At 38.7% G+C, this 15,465-nt stretch overlaps 1 protein-coding gene across 6 annotated transcripts in view; it reads left to right on the forward strand.

The window, feature by feature from the left end:
* The first annotated feature begins 765 nt into the window (after positions 1-765).
* Positions 766-15,465, forward strand: part of lrrc40 (leucine rich repeat containing 40) — a 15,876-nt gene continuing 1,176 nt past the window's right edge. Inside the window, exons 1-14 of one of the 6 annotated variants that reach the window (XM_027291064.1) lie at positions 987-1,125; positions 1,532-2,117; positions 2,214-2,356; positions 3,223-3,404; positions 3,930-4,003; positions 4,869-4,998; positions 5,575-5,698; positions 6,044-6,183; positions 6,519-6,691; positions 8,458-8,548; positions 9,208-9,253; positions 10,707-10,809; positions 11,256-11,363; positions 13,126-13,236. In XM_027291064.1, coding sequence (XP_027146865.1) covers positions 3,330-3,404; positions 3,930-4,003; positions 4,869-4,998; positions 5,575-5,698; positions 6,044-6,183; positions 6,519-6,691; positions 8,458-8,548; positions 9,208-9,253; positions 10,707-10,809; positions 11,256-11,363; positions 13,126-13,236 — 1,175 coding nt within the window. In that variant the 5' untranslated portion in view covers positions 987-1,125; positions 1,532-2,117; positions 2,214-2,356; positions 3,223-3,329. Of the gene's footprint in view, positions 1,126-1,531; positions 2,118-2,213; positions 2,357-3,222; positions 3,405-3,929; positions 4,004-4,868; positions 4,999-5,574; positions 5,699-6,043; positions 6,184-6,518; positions 6,692-8,457; positions 8,549-9,207; positions 9,254-10,706; positions 10,810-11,255; positions 11,406-13,125; positions 13,237-15,465 lie in introns of those variants that run through there. The other 5 variants (XM_027291063.1, XM_027291065.1, XM_027291067.1 and 2 more) reach the window with 5 other exon arrangements.

Consider the following 15,465-nt stretch of genomic DNA (forward strand, 5'->3'; position numbering starts at 1 on the left):
ATAATGTTGGATTTAAAAAAAGAAGTTTGTTTAAAGATATTTACTTTACATATCCCTGCACTGAAAAAAATATTTCCTTATAAAAGTCTACAGTAAACAGAAAAAAAATATGTTCCTGTCCCATCTGTTAACATGAAGAGGCTTTATTGGCTATACCAGGGGTCTTCAACCTTTTTCAGCCCAAGGACCCCTTTGGCAAAGACAAACGGCAGGCTGAAATGTAATTAAATATTTTTAAAATGTGTCACATTAAAATGTGTCACATTTTAAGCCTGGCCTAAAATAACTTTTATATTTACTTTGTTCAACTTTTATTTAATCTTATTAAACTATTTATACACTGGGTTATTAGCCTATTATATGTTTATGATTGATTAAAAAGTAATAATAAATAAAAGTAATAATTATTATTGGTTATTAAATGCCAGGAGCTGTGCCTCTTTGGAGACTGACTCATCCAACACTGATTCATCCATCTGGAGTGCAAATGCCTCCACTGTTTGTAGTTCCTCAATTATCTGCACCCTCACAGTCACCATTATTTTAGTGAAAATTGGCGGACCCCCTGCAGTACCTCTGCAGACCCCCTAGGGGTCACGGACCCCTGGTTGAAGACCCCTGGTCTATACTGCAGATTGCCACCAGGGAGCAAACGACATGTTTTGACTACACTTTTGGGGAGCTGTCATGCCCTTCAGTATAAATCAGGCATTTTGTTGAGGTGACCAGGATAAATTATGTAATGTGAAGATAAATTAAAAGTCATGTCCATAAGAAGTATTTGATATATAATTTGCGCAGTTTTTTGCCAAGTGTTCTTCGGTCTTCCTGGATTGAGGAAGCAACGCTTTTATTGTGAAAGATTCTGGACGGAAGGGTTATTTTTGTTGGTGCTAGCGGACGGAAGACAAACAGGTTGGGTGTGGAGATAAACACCGACAACTCAGTGGTACAAGGACTCATTTAACTAGACATACTGACAAATGTCTCGATTCAAACGAGCAGAGGTGGACTCTCTGGCGGGCTTCAGGACGGAAAAGGCCGAACAGACCGTCCCTTACGGGCTGCTGAAGGCAGCCAGGAAAAGCGGCCAGCTCAACCTGTCTGGTCGAGGTCTGACAGAAGGTGATTTGCTGTCTTGAAAGTTATAATGTCGCAGTACTGCGGAGAAAACCTGTTAAGCCATTCGCCATTTGGATTGTATTGCGTCTATCGTCTATCTGTGTAGTTACAGTACTTACAGCCTCTCTCTCCATGTGTATGTGCTATGTTTTCTCACATTCCACATACAAAGTGCAGACGATATTTTATTACACAATTATGTGTGTGTGTATATATATATATATATATTATATATAGATATAGATAGAGATATATTATATATGGGCTTGTAATGTAACATCGTTTGCGTTTTTAACAGTTAGATCCGAAGACTAATTGATTGGACAAGAGACTTTCCATGAGTGTTGATATAGAATACAACATGACTGGAACTTGTGACCACGTCAGTGTTTCCCCTGTATTCATTCAGCAGCAGCAACATCGTTATTTTGGACTTGTTTTGAGTCAACTAGTGCATCAATCCTGTGGGACCCTTTTCTTAGTCTTCAAAGGACATCTACGTAAAAGGTAACGTTCAAGCTTATACACGAAATATGCGTTAGCGAGTAGCGTAGTAGGTAATATATCGTTAGCGTAACATGTAGTAGCGAAGCTCCATAGGGAAGGGTACAATAAGTGGGCGGTACAGAAAGTGACGGTGAAGCGGTTAAAGCGAACGCAGCAGCAAAGGTGCAGCGGGAAAGATTAGCAGTAAGTTGGTAGAAAATGTACACTGTGGCAGTTAATAAATGCTTTAGCAAACAGTCTTATGTTGTTTTACCAACTGCTGGAATAGTAATGGGTCTAGTCCTAGTAGCAAAGAAAGGCAAACGTTAACAGTTAGCCTTTAGCTGCTAAGTAGTGTTAGCTACATTGATAGATTATGGAGAAGCTGGCATCACAGATCGATGAGTGGGACCGCTCTATCCTGGCCTCAGTAAACTGGCTGCCATTGTCCTCACAGTAGCGGTGTCCGGTGTAAACTGAGAGCAAGATTTTTTTCCACATTGAATAGGGTAATTTTAATCAACTTCATTATTAATTGATTTCTTGCCTCACCCTCATGATTCTTCCTGACGTACTGTTTGTATTTGTTTTATTTCTTGATGAAGACTGACCTGAGGAACAGACTACAGGGAGAGCATCTGGCCACTTGCATGCGTGTGAGCATCAAAGGTCCCCCCACTGCTGAATTCCACTACAGAAGAGTTCTGGAGCTTTATACAAAAAGCCAGGGGAAAAAAAAATGTTGGATGTAGGCTGTGTTGATAACCTTTCTGACTTGACAAATTGTAAATAAATAAAAAGTGTGAAGTCAGTTTCTGTGTTGTGGCATTTCACTTTTTTGATATGTTATATTAATTTTTTGATAGGTATGAAGCTGTAAATTGAAACATAAGATATAATATAATATTATTTACAGATACCAACAGTTCCACCATGAACAAGCACTTGGTGATGGTGGTGAGGAGGAACTTCCTTTTAACAGGCAGAAACCTCGGGCAGAACAAAGCTCATTGGTAGACAGACAGACGGCATCATTCAAGTCCACCGAGCTAAGCATCGGACCATACATCTATTCTATACCTCGCCATTTTTACAATGCTGCTGGTCCCTCCCCTTCTGCTATGTAGCCAAAACCGCTAACCCCGCTGCTTCGATTCTTTAGACATCAATCAGTGGTTCAGTGTTGACAACTTAGCGACTTTGTCGCTATATTTAGCGACTTTTTAGACCCTCTTGCCTTTCGTTTTTTTTCTCCCTAAAGCGACTAGCAACAAATGTATTTCTAGAGTTATTGGAGACTCTGACATCAACGGGCAGCGGGAGACCTGGACAGGGGGAGAGGAGAAATAAAAGTGAACTGGCAGCTCAAGTGAAGAAATGTCATTTTACCGCAAAATAAACTATATCGATATTAACAATATGGTCTCGTGCTGTATCGCCCAGCCCTAGTATGAGTAGGTGTCCAAAAGTGCAGCTATGCAAATGAATTCAATAAAATAGGCTTCCCTTCAGGAACAAATGCCCTTTAAGTTAAACGTAAATGGTAGATGGACTGTACTTATACTTTATGTGTGTGTGTGTCGTGTTCGCAATAACCATATTAATACGTCTCAGTCCCTCAGAACGTGTATCGTCTGAACAGTGACACACCAGAGGAGGCCCAGCAGAATGTGTCCTTTGGAGAGTCAGATCACTGGTGGGAGCAGACTGACCTCACCAAAATGTTGCTTTCATCCAATCAGCTTACACATTTGTCTGATGACATAAGATTACTGCCTGCACTCACTACACTGGATGTAAGTAACACCAACTCAGTTTGTAAGAAGCCTTCTTCATGTGTCATCAATATGTCAGTGGCAAAAGTTGCATGGAGTTAGATAATGCTGTATATGGTTTATATTTCTAAAGAATCAAATCAATTTTATTTGTATAGCCCAAAGTCACAAAGTACATTTGCCTTTACAATCTGTACAGGGAGTGACACCCTCTGTCCTTAGACCCTCGGAAGAAGCGAAAGCAATGTGGCTTCTGTTACAGCAGAGTAACTAATTAATATATTGTACTCATTTAGTTTTACCTGCCATAGATGGGGTCTCAGTTTATTGTTTAATGTAATGCGGCCCACGCCTATCTCATTAACTTTCTAACAAAAAAATCTGTTACTTAGTCAGTAACTAACTGAATAATACATAGCATCTGTTTTGGCTGCCTTTTAGTAGTAGATATTAATAAATGTATTGCTACTATAAGAATCAGTATTGTTATCAAAGTGATATTTTGAATTTAACTGTTCAACTAAAATTTTACTTTTGCTCTGGCAGCTCCATAACAACCAGCTGAGCAATTTGCCAAGTGCTTTGGGAGAACTGCAGGAGCTCCAGCAACTGCGACTCAGGTATATATACTGTATACAATCACACCACTAGGGTGTCATGATTTTGATTTTAAATTGCAAATCATTTAAGGTAAGATAAGATAGACTTTAATGACATTTGTCACAGCAGCTTATACACAAGATTGCTAATAAATTACTAACATGTTAAAAAAAAATTATATATATGTATATGTACATACAAAAAGTCATGCTGGAGTTAAAGAGTCTGACAGCTTGGAATGAAGGACCTGTGGGTCTGAGACATCTTTCTCCTGAAGTCGATCACCATTTTGCATCACATATTTAAAATTACAGTATACATTGGGGAAGGAAGACAAATGTCTTCCTATTTAAACAGTGAGGACGAACAAAGAGGAAGACACACAAAAAATTAAATTGACAAATATCTTTTTGGACTATTTTGCTGTATATGAAACCTAAGTCTTTCAATCTCATGGATCTCTGTGATGATTTCTATTCAACTATCTGCTGCAGAGTTTTTTTTTTTTTTTACTACTACAATCTATATCTATACCTTTAGCTTGTGGTGGTGGTAGTTTGCCTTGTTGTCCAGACATTTTCAGTCATTGACTGAAACACGTCAGACATTCTTTTAGGAGTGAACTAAACACAGACAAGGTGTCACCAGCACAATTCACGTCGGGACATGGAGCAAGAAGTAGACAAAACAGTGGCATTTGTAGGCTGGATTATTGTAACTCATTGTTATCAGGCTGCTCCAATAAATCTCTTAGGACTTTGCAGTTGATTTAGAATGCTGCTGAACGTGTACTGACAGGAACCAAGGTCATAGATCATATTTCTCCTGAAATAAGAATGGAAATGGGGTTGTAAAATCTAACGTGTTTATTCTGTTGCTGACCAGTCATAACCAGTTGAAATCACTGCCAGTGGAGGTGTGTACTTTAAGGAATCTCCGTAGCCTCACACTACAGCAGAACCTGCTGGAGAGCCTGCCAGAGGAACTGGGACAACTGGAGAACCTAACCGACCTGGTAAGAACATTTATTGTATGTAGCATATTAGAGTTGCAAAATTCTGGGAATTTTCAAAGTTGGAAACTTTTCATGAGAAATAAAGGGAATTAATGGTAATATACAAAATTTGATGGTAGACTATTGAAGCCACATATTGATGATGTTATGTGGTAAATATATTTGATGTATGGTATTAATGTTTAGCACATGAAAATATATTCATACATAGTATATAGCTAGCTGATAAGTTAGATGCTAAATAAACTATAGCTAGCAATTTCATTCCATTTATGAGTCTATCTTGGCTATCATGATTCTAGCTTACCCCCAATTACTAAATTACCCCCAATTTCCAGTTAATTCCCATAAATTCCTATAGATTTCCATAATTCCCATGGAAAGTTTCTGATTTGGAATATGTCCCAAATTCCCCATCTTAACTTCCGCATGTGGAATATTTCCAAAATTCCACAGTTTAACGTTCCATGGAAAGTTTCTAGAAATTTACCACACCTTTCCCACCCTACTTACACTCTCACCATGCTCGTTCTGTTGTGTTGTGTGACAAGTATCCTGTCCTGTGATTGGTTTAAGGATCTATCTAACAACCATCTGAAGACTGTGCCCTCCAGCCTGAGCTGTCTCACCTGTCTGCAGAATCTGAATCTGTCTTACAACAAGATCAGCTGTCTGCCTGACAACCTGGGCCAGCTCACAAGTAAGACCAGTTTAGATTGTGCCAGGTTTTCTTCCCAGTACAATTACAGCATCCATAGTATGGTGTGCAAAGCAGCACCAAGGGTGCTTGCAAAGGAAGTTTGCACCAAAGGCTATTAGTAGTTTTCAGGATTTTCTATTTGTTATTTGAAAAGATAAGGTCTAGACTAGACAGTGCATTGTGGCCTAACAAACAAATTTAAAACTATTCAGCCCTCAATTATCAATATTCAATTATTAATTTTTCAGTAAAGACTGGGCTCTTCTAGGTGTACAAAAACGTTCTACAAAAAAAACAAAAAACATGACTTGCCCTATAAGAGCATGTGTTTGCTTGATTTGACAGATGTTAAGCTGTTGGACTGCAGCAATAATCAGCTAACTGACATTCCTGCAAGCCTATCACAGATGCTTGCTATGGAGCAGCTCTACCTCAGACACAACAAGCTCTGTCTCCTTCCAAAGCTCCCTGCACCCATGCTCAAGGTAACCATAGCAACAAGAGTTTCCCCAGGTGTCAAGCTCATTTATGGTCTGAATCACTGGTTGCATTACATTCATGACCATATTTACTGAGCTTCCTGTGTGTTGTTTCTTGTAGCCATTTGTTGCATGTGAGCAGGCTACATGAGAGTCAAATTTACTTAATTTACTTAAATGTGTATGTATTTTATGTATTACAAGCTTGTTATGATTAATTGATTATTGATTCCCATTGGCCGTTTGTGTGTGTGTGTGTGTGTGTGTGTGTGTGTGTGTGTGTGTGTGTGTGTGTATGTGTGTGTATGTGTGTGTGTGTGTGTGTGTGTGTGTGTGTGTAGGATTTGTATCTTGGGAACAACCAGATTGAGCAGTTGGAGACGGAGCAGCTGGCATGCCTGACAGCTATCTCTCTTCTAGAACTCCGAGACAATAAGATCAAAAGCCTCCCTGAACAGATTACCTTACTGAGCACACTTGCACGCCTTGACCTTACCAACAATGACATTTCCACGTAGGTCACTGGCATGCTGATACCATGAGCTAAAGTCAACACATGAAATAGGAAATATCTAGTCGGTAATGAAAATAATAACTAGCCTTTGCAACAGTTTACATTTATGTCATCATATTTATATATTCACTATGTTTAACAAATTGAGTTAGGGCATTAATGTAACACACATACACTGTGTGCATAATTATTAGGCAAGTTGTATTTTTGAGGATTAATTTTGTTATTGTACAACTACAGTGCTCTTGGTCAATCCAAAATGTTAACAAACCCTCATTTAAGTAGTAAAAGTGAAGTTTTGGCTTTCTTAAGAGAATATCTATATGTACACCATTATTAGGCAACCATTAGTGTGCAGAATTACTGTGCAACTAAATGAAAAACAAAGATTTTCCCATCTCACTTGTTTATTTTCACCTGTTAAAGTGAGAATAATAAACAAACTCAAAATTTACAAATAAACATTTCTGGTGACCAATATAGCCACCCTTCTCTTCCATAACAGTCACAAGCCTTCCATTCACAGAGTCAGTCAGTTTCTTGATCTGGTCAGAATCGATTTTTTGTGCAGCCGCAACAACAGCCTCCCAGACACTGTTCAAAGAGGTGTACTGTTTACCTTCTCTGTAAATTTCCTGCTTAAGAAGGGCCCAAAAGTTCTCAATAGGGTTTAAGTCAGGTGATGAAGGGGGCCATGTCATTAGTTTTTCATCTTTAAGGCCTTTACTGGCCAGCCACGCAGTGGAGTACTTTGATGCATGTGATGGAGCGTTGTCTTCTAAATCAAAGTCTTCTTGAAAGATGCTGACTTTTTCCTGTACCACTGCTTGAAGAAATTGTCTTCTAAAAATTGCCAGTAGGTCTGAAAGTTGAGTTTGAGTCCATTTTCAACCCAAAAAGGTCCAACTAGCTCATCTTTAATAATACCTGCCCATACCAGTACCCCACCTCCACCTTGCTGGTGTCTGAGACGAAGTGGAGCTCTGTGTCCGTTACTGATCCAACCATGGGCCCATCCATCTGGTCCGTCAAGAATCACTCTCGTCTCATCAGTCCACAAAACCTTTAAAAAATCTGTCTTCAGGTATTTCTTGGTCCATTCTTGATGTTTCAACTTATGAACTTGTTCAGAGGTGGTCGAGTTTCAACCTTTCTTACCTTGGCCATGTCTCTGAGAACTGAACACATTGTACTTCTTGACACTCCAGCTAGGTTGCAGTTGTGGAATATGGCAGCACTGGAGGATAAATGGGTTCTTAGTAGCTTCATGTTTGATTCTTCTCAAATCTTTGACGGTTAATTTGCGTCTTTTCTTCTCGGCACGTTTCTTGCGACCCTGTTGACTATTTGCAACCAAACGTTTGATGGTTCTGTGATCACGCCCCAATGTCTTAGGCATTTGAAGAGTGCTGCATCTCTCTGAAAGACTTTTTACAATTTTTGACTTTTCAGAGTCAGTTAAATTTTTTTTTTGGCCCATTCTTCCTGAGGAGAAGAATCTGCCTAATAATTATGCACACCTTGATATAGGGTGTTGATCTCCTTAGGCCACACCCTCCCTCGTTACACAAATACACATCACCAGATATGCATTAAATCCAATAAGCATTCAAGTTTATACAGCTTGGAGTTGGTCAAAATAATCACTTGCCTAATAATTGTGCACACGGTGTATTTCAGAAAATATTTAGTAATAGGCACTGTCAGTACATTGTCATCACCTGAGTTTCAGGTATTTTCATGCTCACTGTATCTTTCTCTGTCAGTCTTCCAGCATCTCTCAGCCTGCTGCCCAATCTGAAAGTGTTACTGTTGGAGGGAAACCCTCTGCGAGGGATCAGGAGAGATCTGCTCACTGTAGGTGACACATTAAGGACAGAAACAGAAAGCACACAGTAAAACAGCTTGGAGAAGGAAGCAGTATAATGTGCTAGTCGAGCCTGTATATTTGAAATCACTGTATTACTGTAAGCCATATACACTGCCAAACATTTTACATTTTATCTTACTAAGAAGTACCTCAATTTTATCCAGATGTTAATGTTAAAACAAAGTTATTTAAATTAAGCAAACTTATAAAGCATGATAGATTGTGCTGGCTTACTTACATACTTACTGACTGTGCTTCACCTGCTCAATGACACAAAAAGATAAGGTCTAGACTAGCCAGTGCATTGTGTCCTAACCTGTTAAACCTTTTCAGCCCTCAATCATTGATATTCAACACATTGTTCAGTAAAGGCTGGGCTCTTCTAGGTCTTTATACAGCTGGTCACATCAGTGCAGTCATACATCTCACTGCACATTACATTTTAGGGATTGGAAATCAGAAATGATAACTGTACCCTACAACTTAAACAGTTGGTATGTTGAGAGATGGTTCTGTATTTATTGAATTTCAGTGACCATGTAAAACTGTTAAATCAGCTGGTAATGTCCACATACTACTTAAGTAGAACAAACATTCATAACAATATTTCAACTGCTTTACACTCCTCCTCTGTTGTCCTCATCAGAAAGGAACCAATGAGCTCCTGAAATATCTAAGAGGAAGACTTAAAGGTACAGTTCACTTTTTTGCTGACTTGAAAAAGTTTTGACCACAGAACCAAAAAAGGCTGAACTAGCTCCCTGAAAAACATGTACAGTGGTGTTCATTACCTTTTCACTCACTTTTAGCATTTTCTGAGCTTTTAACTGTATCTCAAAGTCTTTATCAGTGAATGCAAGCTTTGGCACTCAGGGCTAACAAGTACAAGGAGTGGATGATGAGAATCCTTCCCAGACTTCTGACCAGGTCACTCACTGTTAAATCAACAGAGACAGCCAGAAGTAGTAGGACTATAGGAACATCTAACTAGAGTCTACAAGTCACTAACATCCTCCTCTCCAGCTTCCTTTATGGAGTCTAGGGGCAGTCCAGCAGCAGGGACTTAAGCAGAGGGGTAATCCAGGGTTTGTTGTTGGAGAAACACTGTACATTCCTTGTAGGCACAGTGTTCTCTGTACAGAAATGGATGTTGTCTGTGATGCAGCTGCTTAAACTGTCAATGTCCGCCCTATGTGGTCTGAAGAACACTTCCCAGTCAGTGGTTTTGAAACCGTCTGTTAGTGCCTCAATGCCCTCCTCAGGCTATTTCCACCCATTCAGAACTACTGCCAACCACACAGTGCTATGGCATCATGATGGGGCACTATCTTAGAATTCAGTATCCAGATCTCTCAACACATCCCTTTGAACAGTACTTCAGTGGAACGGCAAAGCTCTTGGAAAAAATACTGAAAATGAACTGGTGGATGGCATCGTATTTTTGTGAGCGCAGACCAAAACTGCTCACAGCATTAATTGCACATAGGTAAAAGGTCAGTGTGCAGGAGTCAAGAAAGACATTCACATCTGAGAACAGAGACTGATTAGAGAGAGGAATTACATTATCCTCCCATCTACAACCTATTACCATGTGATTGAAGTTCTACACTAAGTCATGAAAACTGTGGGATTACTAACAAATGTAGTGAGAACTGTCACAAAGTTCACCACCAGCTTACCTTCTGTATACATAGTGGTCTTCCATGATTGTGTGATGCACTCTGCCATGCTTCTTTTTTTGGAATTTCTAGCCACAGTTGAATGTTGCTTCTTCTTAGGAGACTGGATTCTTTGAGCTGTGCATCGTGATCCGTGTTTAATGTGATACCTAGTCATCACGTGTCTCAGTATATCCACCTGAAGTGAAATCTTCCCAATTCATCTTTCATTCATTCTTGAATGAATCAAATACTGCAGTTTAATTATAGTGATCATACACTGAGAGTATTACTGGATAAAGCGATCATATTGGATTTGGTAATGGCTTTTTGCAAGCAGTATACTGAAACTAAAGTGTACATATTATACAAGTTAATTTTTCATGTTCAAATCTGTGAACTAAAGTAACTATTACAGTCCTAAAATATCTCTCTCACTATCTATTCTCTGTGCAAAGCTAAAAGTATGTTTGTGTGTTGTTTGCAGAGGACCCTGAGAGAGCAGATGAAGGACATACAGCCATGACATTACCCAGCCAGGCCAGGGTCAATTTACATCACATTAAAACTCTTAAGTTATTGGAGTACAGGTCAGTACACTTCAATAGACAATTAAAGTCAAGAGAAAACACACGTGAATGATAAAATAGAATAATGATAATTATTATTGAATTGAATCAAGAGAGCAGATAGATTTATTTTAATTTTGTCCAACTCAGTATATATCTTGGACACATTTCTAAAGTAACCAAACCAAAATACTTTAAACTTTTTTTTACCCGTTATTAGTTTTCAGTATCAGTTTTTGTCTGATGGTCACCCTTCTTAAACTACTGTACTTTCTGTAGTTTTGTGCATAGTTGTGTGAAGTTATAATTAACTGCACGGCGCAGAATATTTTAATATTAATATTCATTAGTTTCAGCACTAAAGCAACTTTCCCATTACATACATGTTTATATCAAGCATTTAAGAGACAAGTAACTACAGTGTAACTAACAATATTTAGAGTGTAACTTTAAGTTTTTTTGGTTAGTGAGAAGCAGGTGTCTAATATTCCAGATGAGGTGTTTGATGCTGCAGCAGATCAAGGTGTTACCACTGTTAACTTCAGCAAGAACCAGCTGACCTCCATACCTTCCAGGTACACATGCAACACTCTACATTACACACAATTAGACACATACTACAACAGTCTCAATTCAATTCAATTAAATTTTTACCACACCTATTATATTTTATTTAAATAGCGCCATATCATAACAAAAGTTATCTCATGACACTTTTAATACAGAACAGGTCCAGACCGTACTCTTTATAATATTATTTACAGAGACCAACAGTTCCACCATGAGCAAGCCCTTGGTGACAGTGGCAAGGAAAACTTCCTTTTAACAGGCAGAAACCTCGGGCAGACCCAAGCTCATTGGTAGACAGTCATCCACCATGACCGGTTGAGTTAAAGATAGAGAGGGGCAGATAGAGAGAGAGGGGGGGGGGGGTGGATAGACAGAGAAATAGAGAGACACAGATGCACAGCAGCAGCAAAACATTAACTAACTAACTAACTGTAATGGATATATGGTAACAATAATGACAGCAATAATATATGTAGTGGACGTTGTGCAGGACCGCAGCAGCCACTATCCAGGCTGCGCCATCGGCGTGTGAATGTGTATGAATGGTTAGCTCCTAAAACTGATGAGCAGTTGGCACCTTGCATGGCAGCCAATGCCATCAGTGTATGGATGTGTGAAAGTGTGAATGAGATATGTAGTGTAAAAGTGCTTTGAGTGGTCAGAAGACTAGAAAGGTGCTATATACACTACCATTTAAAAGTTTGGGGCCACTTAGAAAATTCCATGTTTCCCATGAAATTCCCAAGAAATTAGTTTAAATAGGAAATATTGCAAAATGAATAGGAAATATATCCATTAACAAGGTTAGAAATAATGATTTTTAATTGAAATAATAAATGTTTCCCTCAAACTTTAATCAAAGAATCCTCTGATTGCAGCAATTACCGCCTTGCAGACCTTGGTCATTCTACTTGTCAGTTTGTGAAGGTAATCTGAAGAGATTTCCTCCCACCTACCACAAGTTGGATTGGCTTGATGGGGGCTTCTTCTCCAAATTAAGTTGTGCTTTAATCTTTTCTTTTTATTGGCCAGTCTGAGATATGGCTTTTACTTTGCCTAGAAGCTCAGCATCCCTGAGTCGCCTCTTCACCGTTGATGTGTGTGCTGATGTTGACACTGGAGTTTTGCAGGTACTATTTAATGAAGCTGCCAGTTAAGGACCTGTGAGGCGTCTGTTTCTCAGACTAGATACTCTAATGTACTTGTCCTCTTGTTCTTGTTCAGTTGTGGACTGGGGTCTCCCACTCCTCTTTCTATCCTGATTAGAGCCAGTTTGTGCTGCTTTGTGACAAACACGAACAAGAACTAGAATGGATTGACATGTTTCAGAAGAAAGTTCTTTGTTTTTGGCCATTTTAAACCTGTAATGGAACCCACAATTGCTGACACTCACCTAGTCTAAGAAGGCTAGTTTTATTACTTCTTTAATTAGCAGAACAGTTTTCAGCTACGCTACCATGATTGCAAAATGGGTTTCTAATGACCAGTTAGCCATTTAAATGATGAACCTGGATTTGCAAACACAACATGCAACTGGAACACCGGAGTGATGGTTACTGATAATGGGCTTCTGTAGACCTATGTAGATATTCCATTACAAATCACATTATTTTTATGGACAAAGAAAAAAGCTTTTCTTTTGAAAACATGGAATTTTCTAAGCGACCTGAAACTTTTGAATGGTAGTGTAAGTACAGTCCATTTACCATACATTTACATTTGTTTGAACATCAATCACCCGACTAACTACTCGTGTTGTGTGTGCAGACTGGTGGAGTTCCAGTCCTCGATGTCAGATGTCAATCTGGGTTTCAACAGACTGACCTGCTGTTCTCCTGACATCTGCAAGTTACTGCAGCTGACACACATTGACCTTGGGTACACATATAGACACAGATCAACATTACTGTATTTTTATTTCCTGTTTATATAGAGAATAGGGCCACTGCTGTTGTTTGTTCTGCTTTGTTTGTTTGTGCTGCTGTTTGCTAGCACTTGCTTTTGGTTTGTTTTGTACTAAGACGTCAGAAAGTATAAAGGAAGCAATTGATTTTCTGTTTTTTATTTTGTTGATGTTAACTGACATAACTCAGAATTAACAAATAATACTGTGCTCGCTCGAGGGCAGTCGGGTATTAAGATCCTACAAAAATTATTTTCTGTGTCCGGTCTCCTCCTCTTTGACCTGGCCACTATAAGTCTGAAATTATTTTGACAAGCATGTCTGTGATAATTTTTTAAATATGTCAAGCTATCCCGTCTTAGTAATGATGACTCACAAAGCTAGATAACCCCATTACATTGCAGGATGTGAGGCAGCTGTTCAGGTATGCGTAAAGGTAGATCACCAGGGCGGGCCGGAGCCATGATTTATTTTGTTAAACACATTTTTTTATTGGATTTTCTTATTGGTTTAAACATTGACATTCAAACATTATATTACACTTTATACCCTAGTCTGGCAAAAACAAAATAAAAATAAAAATTATAATATACAATTAAACAGAAATGATAATATAATATATAGATCAATAATAATTAAATAAAACAATACATTCTAGTAGGAACACAGAAGTGCATAAGTTACAGAACTTGTACAATTAATTACAATTCAAGGTTGTGAGTTTCCAGAAAGTCTATATAAGGTCTCCACAAACTAGCAAATTCGTTTATACCATATATTTTAGTCTCTCCAAAGCGAGACAGGACATCAGCTCTTTTGTCCACATTCCAATGAAGGTGCGTCCATTTTTTCCCCAATAGTGCGATTATCCTCCTGGCTTGTAAGAGTCCAAAGTCAATGGCAGTGATGCTGCTGAGACACAACAAAGTTTTTTTGGATAATTCCCAGTAAACATATTTTGTCTTGCAGGAATTCCCTTCCAACTACGAGCCCATACAATGTAAACACTTTTCCAGAATTGGTGTATCTTTTTTCTTTCCCATAAACCATGAATTAGTGTACCCTTTTCTTATCATTCCCATAAACAATGAATAGTGTACCCTTTTCTTCTCTACATTTCACACAATATCAGGTACATTAGGGTATATGTGATTCAATCTGCAAGGTGTAAGATAGTGTGCATTAAGCACTTTAGCACTTATATACATTACATATTGCAGCAGCTTATTTTGGTGTAACCGACTGGGTCTGAGCCTTAAAACAAGCCCTTTCCCAGTCAGCTTCCTGGATATCCTCCCTTAAATCAGTTATCCATGCCTCCATCTTTTTGAAAGGTGACTCTTTTGAATGTTGTAACAGTAAATCGTGAACCGTGAAGTTGTCCTGTGCCATCCATAGTAGAGTCAATTTCTCAATTTTAGATAGTGGAGGTACAGACAGTTGTTTGTACGTGGATAAAATAAAATGTTCAGTTGGAGGTATTTAAAGAAGTGTCTTCTTGGAATTCATATTCTATTTCCACAGTTGATTATATGACATCAAGCTACCCCTCGCATATACCAAAAAAAATTTGCAGCAATAGGCCCATATAGGGGTAAACTTGATAATACTGGTGTTGTCAGATTGGTTGGTGTGCAGAGTACCACACTGCAATGGTATTTCGAAGAAAGGGATTTTTTGTTTGTTTAACCAGTCTCCTGACACTTGCTGATATAAATAAAGCTTTGAGGAAGCCCTAGTGTGGACGCCTCCTCTATAGTCACCCAAGCAGGGGAGAAGTTACTGAAAAGTAATACACTGCTACCGCTCCTTACTGGGCGGCTCAGTAATACAGTTTGATTGGGGAGCTGAAGCCCTCCTCTTTCATATGGTAAATATAATAATTTTAGTTGTAGCCTTGCCTTTTTGTCATTCCAGATGAATTGATTCATATATTATTAATGTTATGAAAGAAGATTTCGGGTAAAGGAAGCAGAATGATTGAAATAGATATAGAAACTTTGGTAGACCAAAATTTTAATTATGTTTTACGACCAATCATAGATATAGGCATCCTGGTCCATCGATTTAGCATCTCCCTCACCCCGTCCAACACGGGTCATAATTTAAAGGGGCTATTTGTTTCACATCAGGACTGATGATTTTAACCCCCAAATATGTAAAGCCTTCTTTAGTGGCTGTGAATGGTGTATCTTAATAGGCCC

Source organism: Larimichthys crocea, chromosome XVIII, assembly GCF_000972845.2.
Source record: "Larimichthys crocea isolate SSNF chromosome XVIII, L_crocea_2.0, whole genome shotgun sequence".
NCBI classification, from domain to species: domain Eukaryota; kingdom Metazoa; phylum Chordata; class Actinopteri; family Sciaenidae; genus Larimichthys; species Larimichthys crocea.